This window comes from Pimephales promelas, chromosome 20, assembly GCF_988280905.1.
Source record: "Pimephales promelas chromosome 20, fPimPro1.hap1.1, whole genome shotgun sequence".
NCBI classification, from domain to species: domain Eukaryota; kingdom Metazoa; phylum Chordata; class Actinopteri; order Cypriniformes; family Leuciscidae; genus Pimephales; species Pimephales promelas.
In genome coordinates this window covers 3,899,344-3,924,497 of record NC_142788.1, presented here as the reverse complement: position 1 = coordinate 3,924,497, position 25,154 = coordinate 3,899,344, and the positions used below count along the sequence as shown (strand labels likewise).

Below are 25,154 nucleotides of genomic sequence, written 5' to 3'. Positions count from 1 at the left end.
AAGTCTCTGGGCTGCAACATGAATCACTGTCTGTCCAGCAGAGATTTCAGTAAAGTTAGGATCATGACGTTTCATGAGTATTGCAGCACTGTTGCTCGGTTTGTGATCTGAAGGACAATTCACTACAAGAAACTAAACAAGTGGACGAGGAACTGAACATGGTTCCCGTTTCATCTATCATTCAGAATTTAGGAATTTCCTTTTATATCATCAGGCTGTGGGATCCTTTTCGGAGACTTGAATGATGAGCAGTTTTTGTGAAGGTTTCAGGGAAAGGGCCCGTTACTGTAATAGCGTGTTTTCGCCCCCCTCCATTTAGCCATCCATCAGAGAGGTGGGTGTTGTTTCTGGCCCAGCATGTCTAACACAGCGGTATAAATCACTCACGGTGATTTCAGGGTCCAGTGTTTAAATAATTAAAGAGCTTTAATTTATCAGGATTTAGCACCTTCAGACATGAGAGCCGACAGTCGCTGTGGGACAGAAAATGAGCAACAGTAATGGAGTTACAGCGGACGGACGGGGGGGAGAGATTCACACGTTAACCAGATTGAATGCACATGCATTAAACAGAAGGGGGAAAGCAATATGTGAAGCGGCGAAGTAATAAAGGCTGTTTTTTTTGAACATGCTTTCAATAACATAATCAATTAATGAGAAAAGAAGCTTCATTTGAAACATTTAAAGGCCTTTGAAGAAAAAAAAAAGTTTATTAACTATACACAAGCAATTCACCCAAGAAACTTGCAGGTTAACAAAATAGGTAGAATTATGCACTAATAATAATGAAGAAACACATAAAGAAAGCAAGCGGAGGATATGACGTATCTGCATCGAACAACTTTCACAAGTTCCACTTTATAGGCCGTTCAATTTATCAATCAGACTAAATGTATTACAGTACACCTTATAAAACTGCTATCTACAGTGTGACTGCTATATAAACATGACAAAAGTGCAAACAGCCTCTACAGGGTTATATGTATGGCCTTTGAGCTTAAAAATGTCCTAAAAAAAATCATTTACACATCTTCATATTGCTCCAAACCTGAATGACACTTTCTCCGCGGTTTAAAGAACTGTTTTTGTCCTCACAATGAAAGTCGGCACGTTCAGGACTTGGATATTCATTTGGGTGTGGAACGACTACAGAATTTAAACATTTTGGGTGAACTATCCCTTTAAGGGCAGATCAGTACAAACCTTTCCATAAGTCATAGCGAGCCATGTCTACAGTGGATTAATGATACAGCACTGCCCCCTATTGGTTTGAATACATATCTCAAGTGTTAAACTGCAAAATAAACCAAAAATCACAATCTCGGGATCAATATCAGTAAGAGCTGAGGTTTCAAAATAACCCATAAAAGGAAAGAGAAAAAAATTAAACGGGCCAATTTATTCCAGCGCCACAAAATCCGACAACCTGCTATACAAACTTAACTACATAAACACAAATCTGTTATAAGCTGCAATAATTATAGATTGGCAGAATATATTTTGACAGCTATAAATTGTATATCGTAATGTCTTCTATATGAATATGTTTGATCCATATGCTTTTAAGTTTATTACACCAATGGGAACTTTGGCATTACCAAAATTAGTTTATGTATAACAATACATCAGAATAGCCCTGAATCTCCTTGTAGTTTGTGGATTCTTTAAGCACAGTCAGTAGTTTTTGGTTGCGGTCCATGTCAGTTCTCCAGCATGGAGCGCTGTAGAGCCTCCTGGATCATGGCTTGCTCATCTGTTGCATAATCCTGATGAAAAGAGAAAAAACAGATCCATTTAAGATTGGTTACAAGCCGCCTCAACTCAGATCACAGACCGCCAGCAGTTTCATTCACTTAGAGATTGACTGAACTATTTAGTCTTGGAAAAAGTTGACATTGGATGCACATTTTTAGGTAATTTAGTCAAAGCAACTTAAAATATTAAACGGCAAAAACTTTGTTCAGTGATGGTGGAAGTCATTCAGAGCAGAATAATTTCCCCCAATCATAATTACTACCATGATTGCTTTCATACTTTAGGTTATAAAAGTATGATCTTTAATTAAATAAAATTTATTAAGGATGAGCAATATGAGCGCCATGTTTTTTGGTTATTTACAGAGATGTGGAAATATTTGTTATAGAAATATTGATATTTTGCAGAATGGATGGTTAGCAAACAGTTTCTGGTCATTTTCTCCCATGCAATGGAAGTCAATGGGGTCCAACTGATGATTGTCCACAATATTGTTTGATTTCAACAGAACAAAGAAACCCGTACAGGTTTAGAACAACTTGGGAACATTTTTGGATGAACTTTACCTTCAAGTTATTCCAGTTTCAATAATAAGTATACTCGACTTGTTCAGGTAATTATTTACGGTTTCATAAGTTTGCACAACTCCCCGACACCAGACAACATAAAAGCTCTGCTAAACTGAAAGGCTTTATATCAGTAAGACACACTTAATGCCCAGCTTAACTTCAATTTGACTAACTACACTCACCTAAAGGATTATTAGGAACACCATACTAATACTGTGTTTGACCCCCTTTCGCCTTCAGAACTGCCTTAATTCTACGTGGCATTGATTCAACAAGGTGCTGAAAGCATTCTTTAGAAATGTTGGCCCATATTGATAGGATCGCATCTTGCAGTTGATGGAGATTTGTGGGATGCACATCCAGGGCACGAAGCTCCCGTTCCACCACATCCCAAAGATGCTCTATTGGGTTGAGATCTGGTGACTGTGGCGGCCATTTTAGTACAGTCAACTCATTGACATGTTCAAGAAACATGATCCTGCTGGAAGTAGCCATCAGAGGATGGGGACATGGTGGCCATAAAGGGATGGACATGGTCAGAAACAATGCTCAGGTAGGCCGTGGCATTTAAACGATGCCCAATTGGCACTAAGAGGCCTAAAGTGTGCCAAGAAAACATCCCCCACACCATTACACCACCACCACCAGCCTGCACAGTGGGAACAAGGCATGATGGATCCATGTTTTCATTCTGTTTACGCCAAATTCTGACTCAGAAATCGAGACTCATCAGACCAGGCAACATTTCTCCAGTCTTCAACTGTCCAGTTTGGGTGAGCTCTTGCCAATTGTGGCCTTTTTTTCCTATTTGTAGTGGAGATGAGTGGTACCCGGTGGGGTCTTCTGCTGTTGTAGCCCATCCGCCTCAAGGTTGTGTGTGTTGTGTCTTTGCTGCATACCTCGGTTGTAACGAGTGGTTATTTCAGTCAAAGTTGCTCTTCTATCAGCTTGAATCAGTCGGCCCATTCTCCTCTGACCTCCAGCATCAACAAGGCATTTTGGCCCACAGGACTGACGCATACTGGATGTTTTTCCCTTTTTACTCCATTCTTTGTAAACCCTAGAAATGGTTGTGTGTGAAAATCCCAGTAACTGAGCAGATTGTGAAATACTCAGACACCAACAACCATGCCACGCTCAAAATTGCTTAAATCACCTTGCTTTCCCATTCTGACATTCAGTTTGGAGTTCAGGAGATTGTCTTGACCCCTAAATGCATTGAAGCAACTGCCATGTGATTGGTTGATTAGATAATTGAACAGGTGTTCCTAATAATCCTTTAGGGGAGTGTATACTGTATATACCAAAGGTAATCTACAAAGTTAGCAAAAATCACTGAAAATTGATCGGATTGACTGTTCTTTTAACAGTGGAAAAGCAGGGCATTGAACTGTTATAAGCTACTTACCACAAATGTGTCGTAAGAAAAAGCATGTCTTATTTTGAGGTGCTGAAAGAAGTCTGAGCTCTTGTAATTGGGGTCGCCCCAGGGCATGGAGGCACAGATCGGGCACACCTGCAGGAGGGACACGGGTTAGAGACCAACACTCACCTCCAGAGACTCCAACTGTACATCCTGATATTAATGATGCTCAATATACATGTAGAAGAACATACTCTTTGCCACTTCTCAGAGTCTTATCTATTTAAAGGTAAAGGCTCACGCAATGGAGAGCCACCAAGAACCTTAGAGATGACCCTTTCAAAACTGATGTACTGTATAAACAACTTAAAGGAGTAGTTCACTTTAAAAAAAAACAAACAAATTTTGCTGATAATTTACTCACCCCCATGTCATCCAAGATGTCCATGTCATTCTTTCTTCAGTCGAAAAGAAATTAAGGTTTTTGATGAAAACATTCCAGGATTTTCTCCATATAATGGACTTCAATGGGAACCAAATGGTTCAAGGTCCAAAAGACAAAGACAGTTCAAAGGTCTTTAAATGATTCCAGATGATGAATAAGGGTCTTATCAAGCGAAACGATCACTCACTTAATAAATAAATAACAAATTTTAAGTTTTATAAGCTCAAATGGTCGTCTTGCTCTGTTCTGCGATGTGCGTTCGTGACTCTCCCGTTCAAACTCGTTCATCAAAATGAACGAATCTTTTTCCGAGTCAATTCGTACGTTTCGTTCATTGAATGAACAAAATGATTCGAAAAAAGATGAACAAATTCGAACAAGAGAGTCACGAACGTGCATCACAGAACAGAGCAAGGCGAGCATTTGAGCTTATAAAACTTAAACTTTATTTACTTTTAAAATGATCGTTTCCCTTGATAAGACCCTTATTCATCGTCTGGAATCGTTTAAAGCCCTTTGAACAGTTTGCAGTTTGTACTGAAAGTGTCTTTTGGACCTTGAACCGTTTGGTTCCCATTGAAGTCCATTATATGGAGAAAAATTCTGGAATGTTTTCATCAAAAACCTAAATTTCTTTTCGACTGAAGAAAGAATGACATGGACATCTTAAATTGTAAATTATCAGCAAAAGTTTTTTGAAAACTACTCCTTTAAGTGGTGGTTTAAATGTTGGTTTTAATGCATCAAACATGGATTCAAAACCAAGAAGGACGAGAAAGCCCGACCGCACAGAGGAACAGTGTTTAGTGGATGAACACAAGGCCATCATTTAAGAAACTTTTGGGCACGGTGTCAATCTATAGCGTTTTATTAACTCACTGTAATTGTCTGCAACACATTTCTTCTCCCTCTTCATCTTTCTGCCATTTTCTCCTCTGCTAAAGAAACTATTAAGCCTCTTAAAAGTCCTCATCTGTACTCCTAACAATTGTGACCTTAAGAGCTCTTTTAAGGGTGAAGATACTTTCTGGATTACTTTTTTCTTTAATTTTATGAGTAAACGCCCACATTTTGTCAAGAATTTTGTCACTAGGAGCGACTCTTTTATGAATACAGGCCCAGGTGTTCATCTGAAAGAGGAAACACAAACACACACTAGCTTCAAGTTTTTGTGGGTATACACAAAAAAAAAAGTACTTAATCCTCTTCTTTATTTTATTTTTTAATACCAATCCATACAAACTCACAAATTATGATTTTTAAATACTTTTTATAAAAGATTAGTTTTTTTTAAATGTCGAAATATATCTGAATGCATACAAAACGAACTTAAGTACAATTTTATTTCAAATTTTTATTTCCGTTTATCTGCTCAATATTAAAGCATGCCCTCTAGTGGCCATAACCATAACATGCAAGTCAATGACTCTAATATGATGTTTTCATTAGAATTGGACCGGGATCTCTTTATGTTGTTGTTTTTGTGAAATAATGTACTAAAAGAAGAAGCTTTTTCAATTAAAATAATGCAGTTCAAGAATATAGAAGTAAATAAAACAAAAACCAAAAAAAAAAAAAAAGACTGGTATTTACAAGATTTATGGCCAGGAAAATGTGTGTAATGTTTAAGCTCTGGGTCATTTTGACCTGTGAGGAGATGATCTGTTAAACTTTAAGACTAGACCATTCAACTAGCAGTTAGTCAGGGGTCACCAGTCCTACTTTTCAGATTACATTTAGACCATACTTCCTTTATGTACCTGACTCTTTAAGAGGTTATGACCACTCTCAAGGAAAAACAATGTGTAAGTCTAGTCTAAGCATTTTATGCAAGCAGCCTCTCCTCCAGCAGTGTTTAGTCTCCTAAACTCATGGCAGGGATGAGCAGTATTTCAGATACATGTACTTAAAATACGTATTTGAAATACAAAACACTATTTTGTGTTTTGAAGCTTTGGAAAAAATCTAATGTAATTTTTTAATTTAAGGAGGAGGATTTTTGTATTTTCAAAATACTTTCGCCAGCCAACCTCTTTATCAGGGTAGTGGTTTCATTCATCGACTCTTATTTTACATTGCCATGTATTTATGCCCATCTCTGACTTGTGAAAACAAGAACATCCCATGGAAATTGTTGGCTTTTTGACATATTTGCACCCCAGCAAAAGATTGATCCTATTTTAAACAATGCCTATTAATGAAATTGATACACAGTATATGATAATAAGTATAGCTGTAAATACAGAGTCCAAGGATGTACTTTTTCCACAGAGGAAAATAACATTTATTGATATTTTTGTTAAATACATGATTAAAAAAAGTGAAATTTCCTTGTGGGTTTGTTCAAGTATTTCAACTTTATTGATATGCACTGTTTCAAAGAGTCTTGCTTGTACAAATGTCAAAAAAAGCCCACAATTTCCATGTGACTAACTACAACGAAATGTGCTTAGGTTCATTTGTCTCAAGACTAAAGGGCCAAACAATATTTGACTTTAACCCTTTGAACCCTTTGAAGAAAATTTTTGTTTGCATTTATCTTATGTCACTAGTAACCACACTCAAATGTATTTGTTTTTTTCAACACATCCCATAATAATATGCCTCTACCCAATGGTTGAGATGTCACTTAATGGTAATAAATGGTACCGGAATTCATATACATACTTTCCATATATTTTCATTGCCCATCATAATTTATGATCAAAACCTTTTTTTTTCTCTAGTCTTCACAAAACACATTTTCAGAAAGGTCTGAGTCTCAAAGTCCCATATTTTGTGACAGAAATGATATTTGGACAGAAATTTATTAATTTGTTACAGCAGAATGCACACAATTAAATTCAATGGAATTTATGTCATTTTTGGTATTACGCCTAAACAAAATCTCATGGGAACTTCAATTTTTGTGATATCAACTACAAATTTGGAACACAACTTGGTTGGTTTTTTGTAAAATATATATTTTATATAAAAGAAAAAATATTTAGTACAGTATTTTTGATTTAATTAAATTTATAACGTTTTCATACTTTTATTTTTTGAAGTGCTTTTACTTCAGCAATAATCTGCCGAGTGTTTTTTTTTTTAAACAAAACTGAACTTAGGTCTTTATTACAAAGTATACTTGTATTACAACCAAGTTTCAATAGTGCATTGTAATGTCCAAATCAACCGTTTGGTTGAGCATGTTTTTGAAAAATTATTAAAAATACACTTTTTTTTTTTTCATGGCACCAAGTAACATCATTTTGTAAAGTTAAGGCTCTTACAGTGTAATATGTAAAAAATATCCTTGGCTTGCAAAATTTCACCAAAACCAGTTCACATGGCTGGGGTGATTTATGTGTTTCTGACATCCATGTTAGAAGAAGTGTTGTAAACAAGTGCTGTTGATTGACACTATGACATCTAGTGGATTTTTTTTTTTTTTTGCATAATATACCTCAACCAGATGATAGAGATGACTCAATCAGTTTGAGTTAAGTTAGGTACTCCTCTCAATAAAATATAGTGACAGTTAAAGGGTTAAACAGATTAAAGCCTCACCACTTGGCGCAGGTCGTGTGCGTGGCGTGAGGTGCAGTGCTCCACCAGCCCGTCCTGGTCCAGGTTCTGCTGCTTACAGAAGGGACAGGTGAACGTGTGCCGGTTCGGCACTGAGCTACAGGAACAGGGAACCAAGCAGTGTGTGTCAGTACAGATGAAGGGTTAACAACACATGGGTGATCTTTCAATCAGGGGCACTTTTGACATTAGCTCAGCACAGATGTAAGGAACGTGTGAAAGTTTCAGATTTTTTGAAACATTAAACTTTTTTTTGTCTTAAAATAAAGACATGACACTGTAAACACTTGAACAATGTCATAATGGTATTCAGTAACGGCAAGTAAACAAATACATTCTCTCATTTTTTGATGAACACTCCAGTTCCTAAATTCCTTAATTATCTACCCTTCTTTTTAATATTAAACATATATAACCAATTTTTTTTTTTTTTTTTGGTAAATCAGACATGATATCATTTAGTTTGGTTGATGTTTTAATATTTTAACACAATTAATTAGTAAAAAGACTAACAATAATTCTTTCAAAATGAACAGAAACCTTCATCTGATGGATTTGACAAACTGAGGTTACAATAACTGATTGACAAGACAACAAATTAATTAACTAATTTTCAAACTAATATTTAATTTTATACAACAATCCTTCAAGTGGATTGCGTTTCTCCTTTTAGCGGCACAGTACGCCTCATTCTGGGTCCAGTAGCTCACAAGCTTATATGTGCGGTAAGCATTGTTATGTGGCGCCCAGTAGAAGCGACAGAAACGTTCCCAACGTGACTCCAAAGGACCAGTAGCATGTCTTTAAACCGCATCCATTACGTACGTTTTATTTATGCCTGACCTGCATGACTGCATAGAGAGCAAACATGTCCGACAGCATTTCTCGCTGCTTAAAGGAAGAGTTCACTTCAAAATGAAAATCCTGTCATTGTGTTCAACAGAAGAAAGAAACTCAAAAAGATTGAGACAATTTTAGGGCGAGTAAATAATGACAGGAATTTCATTTTGAAGTGAACCATTTCTTTAAGCAGTGAGAAATGCTGTCTCTATGAAGAAATGTGCGCGCTATGAAGTCTGTAACATCAAGGTTTGATATTGCTGTGATCGAGAGGTTGTTAAAAAAATGATGTGTACAAATTATTTATTTATAATAAGAACTGCAATATTCCATAAAAAAATAAGAATCACCAATTTTGAGTTCATGACAGTAGATGTAAAGATGCTCTCTCTCTCTCTCTCTCTCTCTTTCTCTCTCTCTGCGCATGCGTGAGCGTCCGTTGAGCGAGTGTGAGGTGCGTTTGGTGAGTGCGTGTGGGTTATGCCCGCTGTGGTTTTCTTCTTTCAATCTCTTTGAGTTTGAGTTGCGTTGTTTATAGTGTATCGGGTGTTGGATTAAGGTTTTCGGGTGTCAGCACCCAGTGTGTGTCACTGGGAAGCATGGCAGCCCAAAACTCCAACACCTGTTTAGACTCTCTCACGCGGCGTCACGGAGTGAAAGTGGTGACCTCAGTGAATGTAGAGGAGTGCATTCTTGCCGTTGGAAATGTTGTTGGCCATGAGTGTATTTTAGCGGCATCTAGGATGAACAATGCAATGGTTTTGTTTTTAAATTCTGTGGAGAGAGCGAATGAAGTAGTGGAAAAAGGTGTAGTGATTAGTGGTTTGTTCACTCCAGTGCTTCCCCTTTCTACACCCGCGGAAAAAGTCACTCTGTCTAACGTACCGCCGTTCATAAAAGATGAGATGCTAATAAAAGAACTGTCACGGTTCGGAAAAGTAGTCAGTCCCATGAAAAAGATCGCTCTGGGTAGCAGACATGATCAAACATGTGGTATCTTTCAGGAGATTTACTTATATGATCTTGAAGGATAATCGAACTGAGCTTAATCTGAATTTGAAACTCAGAGTTGATGACTTTGATTACACCGTCTTTGTGAGCACCGATGTGATGAAGTGTTTTGGCTGTGGAAAAACAGGGCATTTAGTGCGTGCTTGTCCGGACAGACTGTGGTGGAGGAAGTACTGAATCTCAGTACTTAAGTAAAAGTACAAATACCCAGATAAATATTTACTTTAGTAAAAGTAGAAGTAACACAATGACAACCATACTTAAGTAAAAAGTAAAAAGTACTTTATTTTAAATGTACTTTAAGTATTAAAAGTAAAAGTACTTGCATAACAATTTATTATCTTAATGTCTATTTTCTAATGCTTAATAAAACATTTAATTCTAACTCATTCAACCTAATAGCCTACTCCTATAATGATGTTCAATAATGATGGAAAAAAATGTCACCATTTCTGAAACAAGCTTGCAATTAGACAATATCATGCTTATCCTTACTATTGGCAGTAAACGCGATTCATTTATGGTGTAATTCTAAACCTCTTGGCTTGCCATAATCCTAACCAAACCAAACATATATTACACACGGTGTGTTTCCTATGCTCGTATAAACAAATTTTCGCGTATGAGTTGCATGATAAACACACTGCGTGTGAGACGCATTTAGTGTGACCGGGTTGATATACCAACACTATCTCACGACCAATTCGTACGAATTTGACGCATGATTAAAAAGTGTCTAATTCGTACGACCTCACTCGTACTAATTTCTACGATTTGTCTAAACCCACGTGATGGTTAGGTTTAGGGGCGGGGTCAGGGGTAGGTCATTCGTACGAATTCATACGAATTGGCCAATTCGTAAAATATGTACGATTTTGCAAAATCGTATTAATTCGTACGTGTGAGGTCGTATGAATTGTTACGAATTAGCCACCTTTTAATCATTCGTCGAATTCGTACGACTTGGTCGTGAGATCGGGTTGGATATACTGTATCTATGGCAACCAAACGTCACTGGTGAGACAAACGTGCAACGAACGAGATTACGTTTTGGCAGGGGAAAAACTGATCAGGAAATGTAACGAAAATGTAACAGAAGTTGTAGAAATGTAGTGGAGTAGAAAGTATAATAATTGCTGCAAAATGTAACGAAGTAAAAGTAAAAAGTATGCACTATTTATTCTACTTAAGTAAAGATACGTGAAAAAATGTACTTAAGTAAAGTAACGAAGTATTTGTACTTCGTTACATTCCACCACTGCGGACAGTAATGGTACAGGCACACAAGGTGTCTCAGGCGAAGCTGATGTGCAGGTCAGGAATACAGTAGATAATGTTCCTGATTTAACCCAAACTGATCCCAGACCATCCACTAGTGGTCTAACTGAAACAACTTTTCATGAGAATCAAGCCATAGCTGGGAATAACGAGGAGAATGCTTTAGCTGATGTAGTTGTAGTTGACAAAGGTGACCCCAAGGCTGATGAGAGCATGGATAGTTCGGATGTCACAACTGTAGTATCTGAAGCAAAGTCTCTTGCAACTCAGGTGATGATTTAATGATGGATTTAGATACAGTAGTTTTTAAAACACCGTTAAAGAGGAAAAAGAATGACAAGGTTTCTGAATCAAAACAAGCTAAAAAAAACAGAAAATGAAAAGGAGTCTGATGATGATGTAGGAAATGAGAGCGATCTCTCTGATTCTGGTGCTTCTAGTTGTTCCCAGAATGAGTGGACGTGTCGAGACTATGATGCTGACGAAATGAAGAAGTTCTTGAAAATGTCAAAAAGCTTGAGGGGTGTACAGGTTGCTGATTATTTTCCAGACATAAAGCGTTTTGTGGAAAATACGAGGGCTTTCATGGCTGAGGGATGTTTTACTAATAAAGAAGTTTACAGGTTGAAAATGTTTGTGACAAAACTCCAACAACAGTTGAATAATTAATGGCAGGAAATTTGACTATTTTTTTGGCCCTTCTTGGCTTTTTTCTTCTTTATGGCTTAAGTTTATTTTTTCATAACTTTCACATGGGTGACTTTCGTGTTGCATCCTTAAACGTGAATGGAGCAAGAGAATGCATAAAGCGGGCACAAATAAATAACACTATGAATCAGAAAAAAATTGATGTGTTATTTTTGCAAGAAACACATAGTGATCAGACAAATGCTGATGAATGGGCAAAAGAATTTAAAGGTCTTTCCTTTTTTAGTCACAAATCCTCAATTAGTGGTGGTGTGGCTATTTTATTTGCCAATAGACGAATCCGACGAGCGTTCTGTGTAGGCTGCCATCTTGTGGCGACGCCATTACTGAGCTGTTACACAGGCATATAGACATATGCACCGGTATGTAAACAAACCTCGGTGATAACGCGAACTCACCCTCGATGACAGCTACAGCCAGGCAGAATGACTTGTTGGTTTGATCTGTGACTGCAGTGGCCTCCAGTCACAGATGAAGGTACAAACGATCTTACAGATTAACGTTATTTATGAAAATAGCTTGGCAAGCTAGCTAGGCTAACGTTTGCTAACGAGGAAACTATAAAAAGATCTGTCCATTTGGCAACAATAAATAAATAAATGAATGAAATCAAATAAACAAATTCATGTTTTTCATTTGTGTCCATTATTTATCTCATTTTCACATTGCAACAGGCAAGGTTAAGGTAACGTTACAGCTAGAAAGTATACATAATATCGACCAATTAGTGTTTTTAAACCATGGAAAGAGGTCAATATAACAGCGGGAGAACAATTATGTCACATAACGTTACATTTAGCTCAGGAAAGCCATTTAATGACCATAGCATGTTAATTTAATAGAATAAATAGCAAGAGAGGAGATTTTGCTGATCACTATATCACATATTTATTATATTTTTTTTACTTATGTCATTAAATAATTGTTATTATACGCGAATGTCCACGTCTTGTACTCGGCCAGGAAATCTGTAAACCTTACGGCACCAGACAGGGGCAGTCGACCCGGGGTATTCACAGTGTTTTCTCTTCAAAATTGAAATTTTACTGCCACCATTGAAACAATTTATAACGGAAACTGTTTACCCACTCGACATTATTCAAGGGATAACGTTGTAACGTTAGTGACAGTCGTAAATCGCGGGCTGTTTATTCCAGTGGACGCAAGTTGCAACTAAAACAATAGGAGGCAATGGCGCAACGCTACCCAGCAACAGCTCAGTAATGGCGCCCGCTTACTTCCGGTAGTTTCGCCGGATTCGTCTATAGTTTTACTCCCTCTACTATTGAGACTGAAGAGGTTGTGAACGGTAGATTGTTAAAGATTCGAGCCCATGTTGAGAGAACCATATTTTTATTTTTATATGTGTATATGCTCCAACTCTACCTGCTGAAAGAATGGTGTTTTTACATACTCTTTGTGAGACACTGGATAAATGTAATAGCGAGGAGCATTTATTTTTAGGTGGAGACTTCAACTGTGTAGAAAGTGACATGGATAGAAATCATGTAGAGCCACATTTGCTTTCTCGTAAGCGACTCATCCAGTTGATCAAAACAAATGATTTATGTGATGTCTGGAGGAGTTTAAATGGGAATGTAAAGCAGTACACATGGGTACATGCCCGTGATAATAGGTTGTCATGGGCAAAACTAGATAGATTCTGTGTTTTTAAACATTATCTTAGTACTTTTAAAAATTGTTTTATAAGCCCAGTTGGGTTTTCAGATCATAGTATTGTTATATGCACAGTAACTTTACACTCTGTCAAGCCGAGAAGTGCTTACTGGCATTTAACACAAATTTATTAAGAGATGCACATTTTAGAAAAACATTTACATTTTTTTGGGAAAACTTTAAGAAGGAAAAAACAGATTTTCAGTCTTTAGAAAAATGGTGGGAGTTTGGTAAAGTACAAATCAAACAACTATGTCAACAGTACACTCACAATGTCACAAAAGATATAATCAATTCTATAAAAGTTTTAGAAGATGAAATTTTGAAATTTCAAGATGTGGCAGAGTCAAGTGGAAATCAAATACATATTGAATCCCTTTTTTTTAAAGAAATCTGTTTCGTCCGATATACAAAAAGTGAAGGCACAGGGGGCGCTTGTTCGGTCACGTTTCAGAGATATAGACCAGATGGATGTACCGTCCAAATTTTTCTTTAGTCTAGAAAAAAAGAACGGTCAGAAACGTTTTATACATTCTTTATTTTCTGAGACCGGTTTTCTTGAATCAGATCCTATTGAAATTCGGAAAAGAGCAAACAATTTTTATGAAAAGCTTTATAGTTGTGAGCACAGAGAAGATCGGGTTGTTGAGCAGTGTTTTTATGAAGGGCTACCAAAGGTCTCTGAAGAGACCAATGCCGAGCTCAAGAGAGCTATAAGCCTGGGAGAACTGCACGAAGCACTCCAGAGCATGGAGAACGGCAAGGCTCCTGGGATCGATGGAATCCCAGTGGAGTTCTATAGACCAACGCCACTTTTGCGTCATCGAAGGGTAACGCCCCCTTTTGGGGGAAAACACCTCTATACTGTCTATGGGAAAACATACGGATTCCCATGAGAACAGAACTCGCACTAGATCTGCAAAGTTTCTTGATAGCAAAAATGGCACAAACTTAAAGAAGCTAACGTTACTGAATACGGGGTTACAGAGTAGGGATGCACCGAAATGAAAATTCTTGGCCGAAACTGAAAACCGAAAAAGAGGAAACCAAGGCCGAAAACCGAAACACCGAAAGAAATTATTATTAGTAATTATTATTAGTTAATTATAACAATTATTAGTATCATTGCATTTATGGCTATGAATGTGTACAAACTTTACTAAAATCAAGGCATTGCAATTGCATAAATTAATATAACATTTTCAAAGAATAAATCAATTACAAATTATGCAAATATTTATTTAGCACAATGCACAGTATAAAATAAAATTCAAACTAAAATGTTTAACTTGACCCCACTCATGTGTACACTAAATAATAATCTACTGGCCTGCAGAAAGGTTTTAAAATTAAATGTTCTCTCAAAAACAAAGCCGAGCGCAAACTTCTCATCACATTAGCACCCAGTTTGCATGTCTAAATTAGTTACATTTTAAAAAAATTAGCATACAATAGCATTAAAAGCCTTTTTAAATGAACAATGGTCCATGTTTAAAATGTACATGAAACTTAATGAAACATGTTTAGTGAATGTAGAAAATATTTAAGAGAGCATTAATTTAGTTCTATACATGTTCCCATATACATATTTTTTTTGTAATGTCACAAGTAATAATCTCAGGGTTTACTGGGTTTTACATGATTATTTTTGTATTGATGGTGGAATACTAAAAAATAAACATTGTCATGTATTTATCCGTCTTCTTCTCACCGATTCCTGATGGTTAGAGGACAGTTACTTGAGTCGTCCACTGTCGTTTCAAGGAATAGTATAACGCAGAGCGCGTCAAGTATATAAACGCCTCGACCGTTTGGAGCGGTGCACGCGCTGTATGTGGAGACTCACGCTGCCTTGTTTACTTCCGCCTGCCTCCGCAGCGCGAGTCTTATTTATAATTTTCAATTGTTTCATCCACCTATATCTGCTCTAAACAATGCGCGCCGCCATGACGACTCCGGTTGCGAGCGGGTCAAGAGCGGTGCGCGCGCTGTCTGTGGAGACTCGCGCTGCCTTGTTTATACTTTCGCCTGCCTCCGCAGCGAGAGTCTCCACAGACAGCGCGCGCACAGCTCTTGACCCGCTCGCAACCGGAGTCGTCGTCATGCCGGCGCGCATTGTTTAGAGCAGATATAGGTGGATAAACAAGGTTTCCGTCTCATCGCGGGTTCAGATACACTGAAATACGCCTACACCACAGACATGTTGCTTCAGACAAGCACGTGCAGGTCGCGGTTTCTGTTTGCGTCATCACAACATTTCGGCCGTATTGTTTCGGTGATAAAAGTCTTTCGGCCGAAGACCGAAAATGCACTTTTGGGCCATTTTCGGCCGAAAATTTTCGGCGGCCGAATATTCGGTGCATCCCTATTACAGAGGTGTCCCTTTGAAATGGTCGAAAACTGGATTAATGACCCCACACAGCGGCCAAATATGGACTATTCAGACATCTAACGATACCACTATCTCGTGGAATCACCAAGTAAGTAGCCTTTTTTATGTATTTATTTATCATTTACACACTCACAGTAGCCTATGACAAACTACTAGACGATGAGGCCATGTCACTTGGATCATATTTAACTTGATTTAAGCTATTGAGAGTTTTGTTGTCGACTAGCTATTAGAAAGACTAAGCTGTTAGCAGCTAACGTTACCTTATTAGACTATGTCAATAGCTTAAATCAAGTTAAATATGATCCATTCATCGTCTAGTTTGTCATACTGTGAGTGTTAAATAAATAAAAAGGCTACTTACTTGGCGATTCCACGAGATAGTGGTAACGTTAGATGTCTGAATAGTCCATATTTGGCCGCTGTGTGGGGTCATTAATCCAGTTTTCGACCATTTCAAAGGGACACCTCTGTAACCCCGTATTCAGTAACGTTAGCTTCTTTAAGTTTGTGCCATTTTTGCTATCAAGAAACTTTGCAGATCTAGTGCGAGTTCTGTTCTCATGGGAATCCGTTTGTTTTACCATAGACAGTATAGAGGTGTTTTCCCCCAAAAGGGGGCGTTACCCTTCGATAACGCAAAAGTGGCGTTGGTCTATAAAGCCTTTTGGCCTGAGATAGGGGAGGATCTGCTGGCGGTTCTCAGTGGCAGTCTAGAAGAGCGGTCCTTACTCTTCTGCCGAAAAAAGGTGATGTGAGAGACATAAAGAACTGGCGACCTGTATCCTTGTTGTTCTATGACTATAAATTGCTCTCAAAAGTTTTAGCTACTGGACTGGGAAAAGTTTTGGAGGAGGTAATCCACTCTGGTCAGTCCTATTGTGTACCAGGAAGATACATTTTTGATAATATCCATTTAATGAGAGATGTATTTGATGTTTCAAAAATAGTGGGTGTAGATATGGGTTTGATTTCCTTAGATCAGGAAAAAGCGTTCGATCATCTAGAACACGCCTATCTGTGGAAAACTTTGCAAGCATTTGGTTTTAGTTCTGATTTTATAGGTTATATTAAAATTCTTTACAATGACATTGAGAGTCTACTGAAAGTTAACGGTGGCTTATGCGCTCCTTTTAGAGTGTGTCGTGGAGTAAGACAGGGGTGTTCTCTGTCAGGAATACTGTACACGTTGGCAATAGACCCTTTTACAGTTGGTAAACATGGTGACGTTTTTTTGTGGGCGGAGCTTAGGTGGAGGCAAAAAGTTCCATCTGGCCACTTCACTAACGCTAGTTAGCAAGGATTGTTAGCTTGTTTTTTAACAATGACTGGAGAAAATCCGATATTATCTTAATGTGTAAGGTTACTCAGTGTCCAGGACCGCGATTGTTATTTCCAAAAGTTATTTTTAACGGACGGAACCAGATTGGCCGACCTGTAGCCGCCTACACGCTCACTCATGGACGATCTGACAGGATTAACGTACGTTACCTCGGTTGAGTGGTCTGACTTCTACACCTACCTTATAGAGAAAACGATCGTAAAGAGAAACTGAGGCATATAAATCTTTAGATGCCTATATGGTCCTGTACAAGACTTGTGTGTATGATCCGCAATTCTGCCGAGCCAGCGCCGAGACCACGACAATGTAAAGAGTGAAATTACAGTGCGATTTTAATGATGTGAATATTTTCTAGAAATAAAAGTTCCAGATACAGCATATTCATTTTTCATCAATTCTTACACCAAACAACACAACAAGATGACATTTAATAATAGTAACAATAATTTTAAGCTCCTTATTATGTAGCCGAATCTTTGCTGTTTTGCATTGGCCGCCTCCAGTTTTCACTTGTTTTGCCTCCAGCTAGCGCCGTGACGTACCTGTGACGTCGGCGCAAAAGGGGTCTATAGAACCACTTTTAAATAAATTGAGAAGAGTTTTAGAAGGGGTATCTTTACAAGCCTGTAACAGCACTTTGTTTATCAGCATACGCTGATGATGTTGTCATTATACTTAACAAACAAAATGATGTGGATTTATTAGTAAAAACATTGAGAGATTTTGGAACCATTTCTTCAGCAAGAATTAATTGGGGAAAAAGTGAAGCAGTGTTAATAGGAAAATGGGAAAGAGGGGTACCAACACTCCCAAATGGGTTAAGTTGGAAAAAAGATGGCTTGAGATATTTAGGAGTGTTTTTAGGAGATGAAACGATTGTTCAAAAAAACTGGGAGGCAATAATTGAAAAAATGAAAGGTCGTCTGTTGAAATGGAAATGGATTGTAAAAAGTTTATCATATAGGGGACGTACTTTGATTATTAATAATTTGGTGGCCTCTTCCCTATGGCATCGACTGGCTTGTATTGATCCACCTGCAGGGTTACTTGCAAAAAATGCAGTCTCTTTTGGTAGATTTCTTTTGGGAAAAAATGCATTGGATACCTCATAATGTTTTATATGTACCAAAAGAAGAAGGAGGACAAGGACTTGTACACTTGCAGAGTAGGATTGCAGCTTTTCGGCTACAATTTGTGCAGCGATTTCTCACTGGTCCAGAGGACTTAAGCTGGAGACCTGTGGCCAGTACGATTCTAAAGACTGCTGAAGGACTGTGTTTGGACAAGTCGTTGTTCTTGTTAAATCCCAGTAAACTCAACACATCCAGAATGCCGGAGTTCTACAAGAATCTTTTTAAAGTGTGGGACGTTTTTCATGTTAAAAGAATTGAGTCTACTTCCTCCTTGTTTTGGCTGTTGAAAGAACCTCTGATTTATGGGTCACGTTTGGACATTTTAGAAGCATGTGGGACAATGTCTGCAAATTTTATCAAATCTAAGATCACAACACTTGGGTGTTGAATCAATGTGGTTGGCTCAGGTTTTGAAAAAGTTGAAGATTTAGCTGTTTTGTTGGGAGTTAGGTCCATGCGAATTGTTGCACAAGTATTACATAAACTACAATCTGCTTTTACAACGGAAGAAGCAAAAATGCTTCAAGGTTATTGTAAAGGAGAGTTTATCTCTGATAGGAGAGACACATTTCCGAATTTGCTTCTTTCACCAAAGTTAGGTGAATGTACAGGAGTGTTTTTAGAATCTTAAAAGCTAGACATGGAGTTGCATGAAAGTAAAGGGAAAAAATTGTATAAAGCTTGTGTAAAGGTTTTTAGCAAAAAAGGACTACATGAAAGAGTTGACACGCCATGGCGTACTGTGTTTCAGATGAATGACAGAGTCAGGCCAGAGTGGAGAGCGTTGTACAAGCCACCGTTAGCTAAAAGAGATGGAGATCTACAATGGGGGATTTTGCATGGCATTATTGCTGTAAATGCTTTTATTTCTGTTTTCAATCCAGATGTTGGCAAAGAATGTCCCTTTTGTTTCCAGAGAGAGACTGTTTTTCACACATTTTTGTATTGTTCAAGGCTTAAGCCTTTATTTGATGAAATTGATTGACACGCCCAGTGATTGGTGATTTTCTAGTGCGCAACTGCGCATGACAAATTGTAATAAAATTACTTTTAACACCACCTACTATGTGTCCGTTTTACCCTAAACTGATCATATTTTTTAAACTCTAAGTAAATTCAGTAAAAAACAAAAAAAAAAAGGATTTCTCTAAGTAAATAAAAGTAAATTAGGTAATTAACCCTCACTGGTCTCGGTCTCGACTCGGACTCGACTGTCTCTGGTCTCGGTGTCGACTCGGACTCGAGTGAGGTGGTCTCGACTACAACACTGATTGGTTGATTAGATAATTGCCTTAATGTGAAATTAAACTGGTGTTCCTAATAATCTTTTGGGTGAGTGTACATGCATACATACATATATTATATCCTAATTGAAAAAACAACAACAACAAAAACACATACAGTACGAAATGCTGAAGAATGTTATATTACCTGACAATGGAGGGCTGGGTCTTTGAAATGGACTTCATACCATCCTTGATATAGTCTTGATATTTGGAGCAAATTCCTGTGTGGCTTCTCATGTCAGACAAAAGAACCTGGATAGTAGAAACACATTTTAACTAGTAACATCTTGGATTCACACAGCAAGCTGACGGTCAACCACACAGTCTGTCCACAGCCTGGCTTTACACACACAGATGCACTGAACTGAACACTGGTGGAAATCGAAAGCTCACATCAGATTGCATGTACACAAATCAGGGTGCAGAAGTTTCGATCAGCCCGACACCAATCCAAACGTGCTTAAAAGGTACTGGGTTAACTTAATAATATATGAAAACTTAGAAATGAAAAAAGACTCTGGATCCTGACTAACGTCTGAAGCTGAATAAACCTTATGTCATTGAAGACATCAACAGATATGTCAGCGATTGGCTACCAATAAGGCAAATGCTATTATTACAGTTTCTCCAACACCCCTGTAGAGCCGGGTCGGAGGACCTTTTCACTGTTTTTCATATTTACGAAGTCAGTGCTGTGTGCGAATCGACGGCCACTGTTAAAAACCCCATGTGGTGGAAATACAGCTTTTAATGTTGTTTATGTGTCTATGTGGTGTTTTTAAAAGTCTTTAAATCAAATCATGTGTAAATTCATAAGTCGAGATTTTCTCCTTAAAACTGCAGTGAACCAAAAACACGGTTTGAAATCGCTGGTGTTTCTGACATCACAAACGACCTTGTAACCAATCAGATCAACGTGTGATCATCAACCAGTGGATCTCTGAGTGAGTGAGTGAGTGAAGGCGGGGCTCATTTGCATATTCATAGCACCGCATATACTAAATGAGGCAAGGGTGTCGAGTTACATTCAAGATATTTCAAGGCAAGAAGAAACATGTTTGTCATTTTGGCGATCAAAGACGTGTTTTAAGGTATAAAATAAAAAATAAATAAAAACGTGATAAAATGATTGAGTACGGGGGGACTTTAACTGGGAAATTACCTTTGATTTGAACTGGCCCTCTTCTAAGACTCTCACACAGACCCTAGTGTGTTTCAACCAGTTAGCCAGGGTCGTCCTAGCTAACACTGCCTGTGTGATGTACACCTCATGTTGTGTTTGTGGGCTACACTCACCGAAACATTACGGGCTTTCGACCGGAGGAACCTTTTCATAGTTCCTAAAACTAATAACGGAAAAGTACACACTTTATGCCGTCTTTGCACCGCAGGAACTGGGAACTAGGGCTGAACGATTAATTGCATTTGCGATAATATCGCGATACGAGAAAACACGATTCTAATCGCAACTTGCGCGATTACACGGTGACGCGAGCTTAAGCGTGTAGAACTCGGCTGCCTGAACTTTTCGTGCTCGTGCTGCCCTTTACCCTGTTCAGCAATGGCGTCTAGCTCGACGGAACGGTCAGAAACGGACACAGCTGAGACTTTAATCTCAAAGAGGAGCAGTACGTCGGTGGTGTGGAACTATTTTGGTTTCAAAAAAGATGATGTTGCGCAACGTCAGGTGTTGTGCAGAGCATGCCGTGCTCCCGTTGCTACTTCACGGGGTAACACTACAAACTTGTTCCAGCATTTTAAAAAAATACCACAAATCAATACATGACAGTTGTATGTCCAAAATGCAGAGCGCCAGACAAGCCTACCTCAAGACAGGTAGGCTGACCGAATTGTTCGAAAGTGTCACTCCGTACGAACGTAATTCAAAACGGCAAGGGGAAATTACACGGGCAATTACCGAGTTCATTGCCAAAGATATGATGCCTATCAGCACAGTGACCAACCCTGGGTACGCGTCATTGATAAATACGCTTGATAAACGGTACAGTATACCCTCCCATACACACTTTAGTCAGACTGCCATACCGGAGATGTGCAAAAAGTGCGAAGATAAAGTCGCCGCGGAGCTTAAAGCGGTTGAGTTTTTTGCTAGCACTACTGATATGTGGTCAAGCCGCACAGCTGAGCCTTACTAGAGTCTTACAGTCCATTTTATCGATAAAGATTTCAACCTCAGAGCTCGCTGCCTACAAACTACCTACTTCCTAGACGACCACACAGGGGAAAATATTGCAGCCGGCCTGAGAGAAGGGCTTGCCTGCTGGGAGAATCACGTCGCCCACAAGGAGAATCACGTCTGCATCACGACGGACAATATGGTGCTGGCTGCGCGGCTTAATGAATGGATGAGACTCCAATGTTTTGGGCATAGGTTACATCTTGCCATTGGTAAGTTATGTCGTGTGTGTGTGTGTGTGTGTGTGTGTGCGTGCACACAGAGAGATGCATTGATGTTGAATTAATTCATTCTTCCCACTCCTTTTCTAATGTGTTGAGGACAGTTACTTGAATCGTCCCTTGTCGTTTCAAGGAATAGTACAACGGCGAGTGGGTCAAGTATAAAAGCCTCGACCGTTTGGAGCGGTGCGCGCGCTGTCTGTGGAGACTCGTGCATACTTTCGCCTGCCTCCGCAGTGCGAGTCTCCACAGACAGTTTATACTTGACCCGCTCACATCTGGAGTCGTCGTCATGGCGGCGCGCATTGTTTAGAGCAGATATAGGTGGATAAACAAGGCTTTCGTCTCCTCGCTGGTTCAGATTAACTGAAATACGTCGACACCGTAGACATGTTGCTTCAGACAAGCACGTGCAGGTCACGGTTTCTGTTTGCGTCATCACAACATTTCGGCCGTATTGTTTCGGTGATAAGTCTTTCGGCCGAAAAACGAAAATGCACTTTTGTACGGAGCCCCCCTAATCCCACTTTGGCAAAAAAAAAAAAAAAAAAAAACTATTTTGTGGCCTCAAGATAGCAACTCGTGGCCTCAAGATAGCAACTCGTGGCCTCAAGATAGCAACTCGTGTAAATTGCTATGTAAATCTTCAGCGGTCCACAACAGGCACTCGCACAAAAACACACTCAGCTACATTTTTCATTTAATTAAAGAAAAATGCACAACAAGATATATGTGTTGTCAATATTGCAACCCTACTTGTGGTCACTAACTTGTTTTTCACTAACCATTCAATGCCTTTTTTTCCTATTATCTATTAGTCAACTATAGCACTATAATCTATTTCAGATAAACATGCCCCTATACTGTGTTTAACAATGTCGTCCTGAGGAAGTGGGTGTTTTTTGTCCAGAATAAGCACTTATAACTGAATTAGTAATGCCATCTAAACGTTTAACTCACATCTTTTGTACAGCCTTTGCACCTCCCGACCGATCTCTGCATCAAGTCTTGTAAACGCTCTGCTTTATCCCACTTGTGCAGATCAGACCTGCAGACTGCACACACAGGTTTCTGAGGCCGCAAGCACTCCCGGAGACAGCTCTCGCAGAATCTGACCAGACCAAAGGGATACGGTGTATTTAAAACATGTAAAAGAAATGTAACTTCATGCATCTATAATATAAACCCGTTTCCAGTTCAAATGGATAGTTAACATCTTCAGATTACAGAAATGTATCATGTGTTGGGCTGATGTTTTAATTGACGGTAAGAAACCTTACACAAGCCAGAAAATGAAAAAACTATCCCAATCAACCTTAATTCTCCCTATATATTTGTAATTGAGGGAGTGTAATTTTATCCCTTTTGCTGGTGTTTTGTTATGATTGTCGGTAATGTATGACCCTTAAATGAAAAGTACTTTTTTTTAAAGGTGCCATATGGAATAATTGAGGTAAAAATATCAAAAAAATGAGCTACACACATCAAAAGAATGAGAAGAAATAAGTGCAATGATGTCATTAAAAAACTGGCAAGTTATAGTGCTGCCGAGATATAACCTAAATTAGCATGCTAAATTATTAGCCCCGGCCCGGCAGGTGTCGTAATACCAGTTTCGGCCATGGGAGGCGGTATGCGGACGGGCAACGTTACCACCAGCCAAACTGCAGTAACACGAGTAAGTCGCGCTCGCGCCGGCTTCTGTGTACTTGAACCTGATGTCATGTCGTGATGTCGTGTGGAAATACAGCCCGCTACTAAATTTCAGTTCAGGGATGAGTTATGATTGGTCGATATTATGCATGAGGAATACATTCTGGTAAGTTGTAACATATCTTTCAACAGTGTTCGTGTTCTTTTACCATTAGCTAGTAGAGATAATCGGTTCACGTGCGCTAGGGATCTGTCGTCTAACATTTGCAAGCGCCAAAACTGCATTTATTGTTTGAATTGCGTAATAAAATGAACAGAATCTGAGAGCTGAGATCGGTCTCTGTGTCCTTTTCTGTGCATGACAAAATGGATGTGGCGTGAGAGTGTGTGAAAAGTTGTGTGTCTCACGGTCAATTTGTGAGAGTTGGCAGCTCTGAAAGACGCTAGCTTGGTCCACATCAGGGAATGCTGTCTGTCAAATTCAAACTAATGATAAAAATGTAACATGAACAAAACGAATACCATAAACTAAAAATGCCTGGGCTTTAATTTTTCCATATCGTCGAAATGCACCGGCTTGTCTATGAGACGGCCTTCATAATTTAGTATTGAGATGTTGTTCGTTTAGTCTCTAATCTCTGAAAATCTCCAAATGGTCCACGTGAAACTGCGGTCTTCCAACCTTTTACTATTAGTTTTACTGATTAATATGCGCGAGGGAGACCCGCTCGCCCGTGTTGTGTCCGAGGTATACTGCCGCCATCTGGTATGGAATATGGTGTATGATTTGATTTATTTATCCCAGATGGCACCTTTAAACCTCATCAAAACAGAAAAGACCCCGTTTCATAGGTCACTGTGGGGTGTTGTAGTTTGATCAAACCATAATTAAAATAGCACTACAAGTCCCACAATCCCACACTGCAGTGCAAAGTTTTCTGCACAAGAAACAAAACTGAAAGTAACCAATTTCTGTCTTCTGGGAAACTCATATCACAACTACATTTATTGATCATTATTGGGCACAATCATATTAAATTTCAACAACATGACAAGAAGGCTGTGTGTCGGTTTGACGTGATAACGAAATGAACATTAGTTACACATGTCAATCGAGAAGTTCCTGCGGTAAGGAACTAGACCTCATGGATACTCACGTATGTCCGCACTGTGTGGTCATCGGACTGATAAATATCTCCAAACACACAGGACATGTGAATTCATTATCTTCAGCATCGTTCACATCAGTTTCAGTGAATGTTTTGAGCATTGCCATGTCTGCTGCCCTGTTTCCGTGTTCTAGAACTCCAGTCCGGTGAGATTCACTGTCGGGTGGGAGGAGCACAAACTCAGCTGATCTCATGCACACGCATGAGAAATAATACAGACCTGTTTGACTAGTGACAGGTTTGAAAAAGCCGCAGAGGTTACCCAAATGAGTGAAAGATGGTTTATAATGTAGTGTGCGCGTGTGTCCTCTTTTAATCACGAGTTATGACGCGTGATATTGCTGCTAGTGGCATCCGATTCATAAACAACTCACCTGAACCGGTTCTTTTAATTGATTCGGAAGGCGTGAATATGAAAATCATGAATTTTTCTACTCGAGGACGTAACGTTAGTTGAATCCAGACCAGTGTTTCCCTGCTCCTTGTCACACCAACAGTGCACAGTTTGGATATCTCCCTTTTCTGACCCATATTTCTGGTCTTGGAGT

The 25,154-nt window shown here is 38.8% G+C and overlaps 1 protein-coding gene across 1 annotated transcript; it reads right to left on the bottom strand.

The window, feature by feature from the left end:
• Positions 1–698: 698 nt before the first annotated feature.
• On the bottom strand, positions 699–24,880 carry rnf114 (ring finger protein 114). The gene is made up of 6 exons (XM_039689874.2): positions 24,595–24,880; positions 22,745–22,895; positions 19,512–19,618; positions 7,682–7,796; positions 3,733–3,840; positions 699–1,766 (listed from the first exon to the last, which is right to left on the bottom strand). The coding sequence occupies exons 1-6, from the start codon at positions 24,798–24,800 to the stop codon at positions 1,701–1,703; spliced, it is 753 nt and encodes a 250-aa protein (XP_039545808.2). The 5' UTR covers positions 24,801–24,880; the 3' UTR covers positions 699–1,700.
• Between the last annotated feature and the right edge of the window lie 274 nt (positions 24,881–25,154).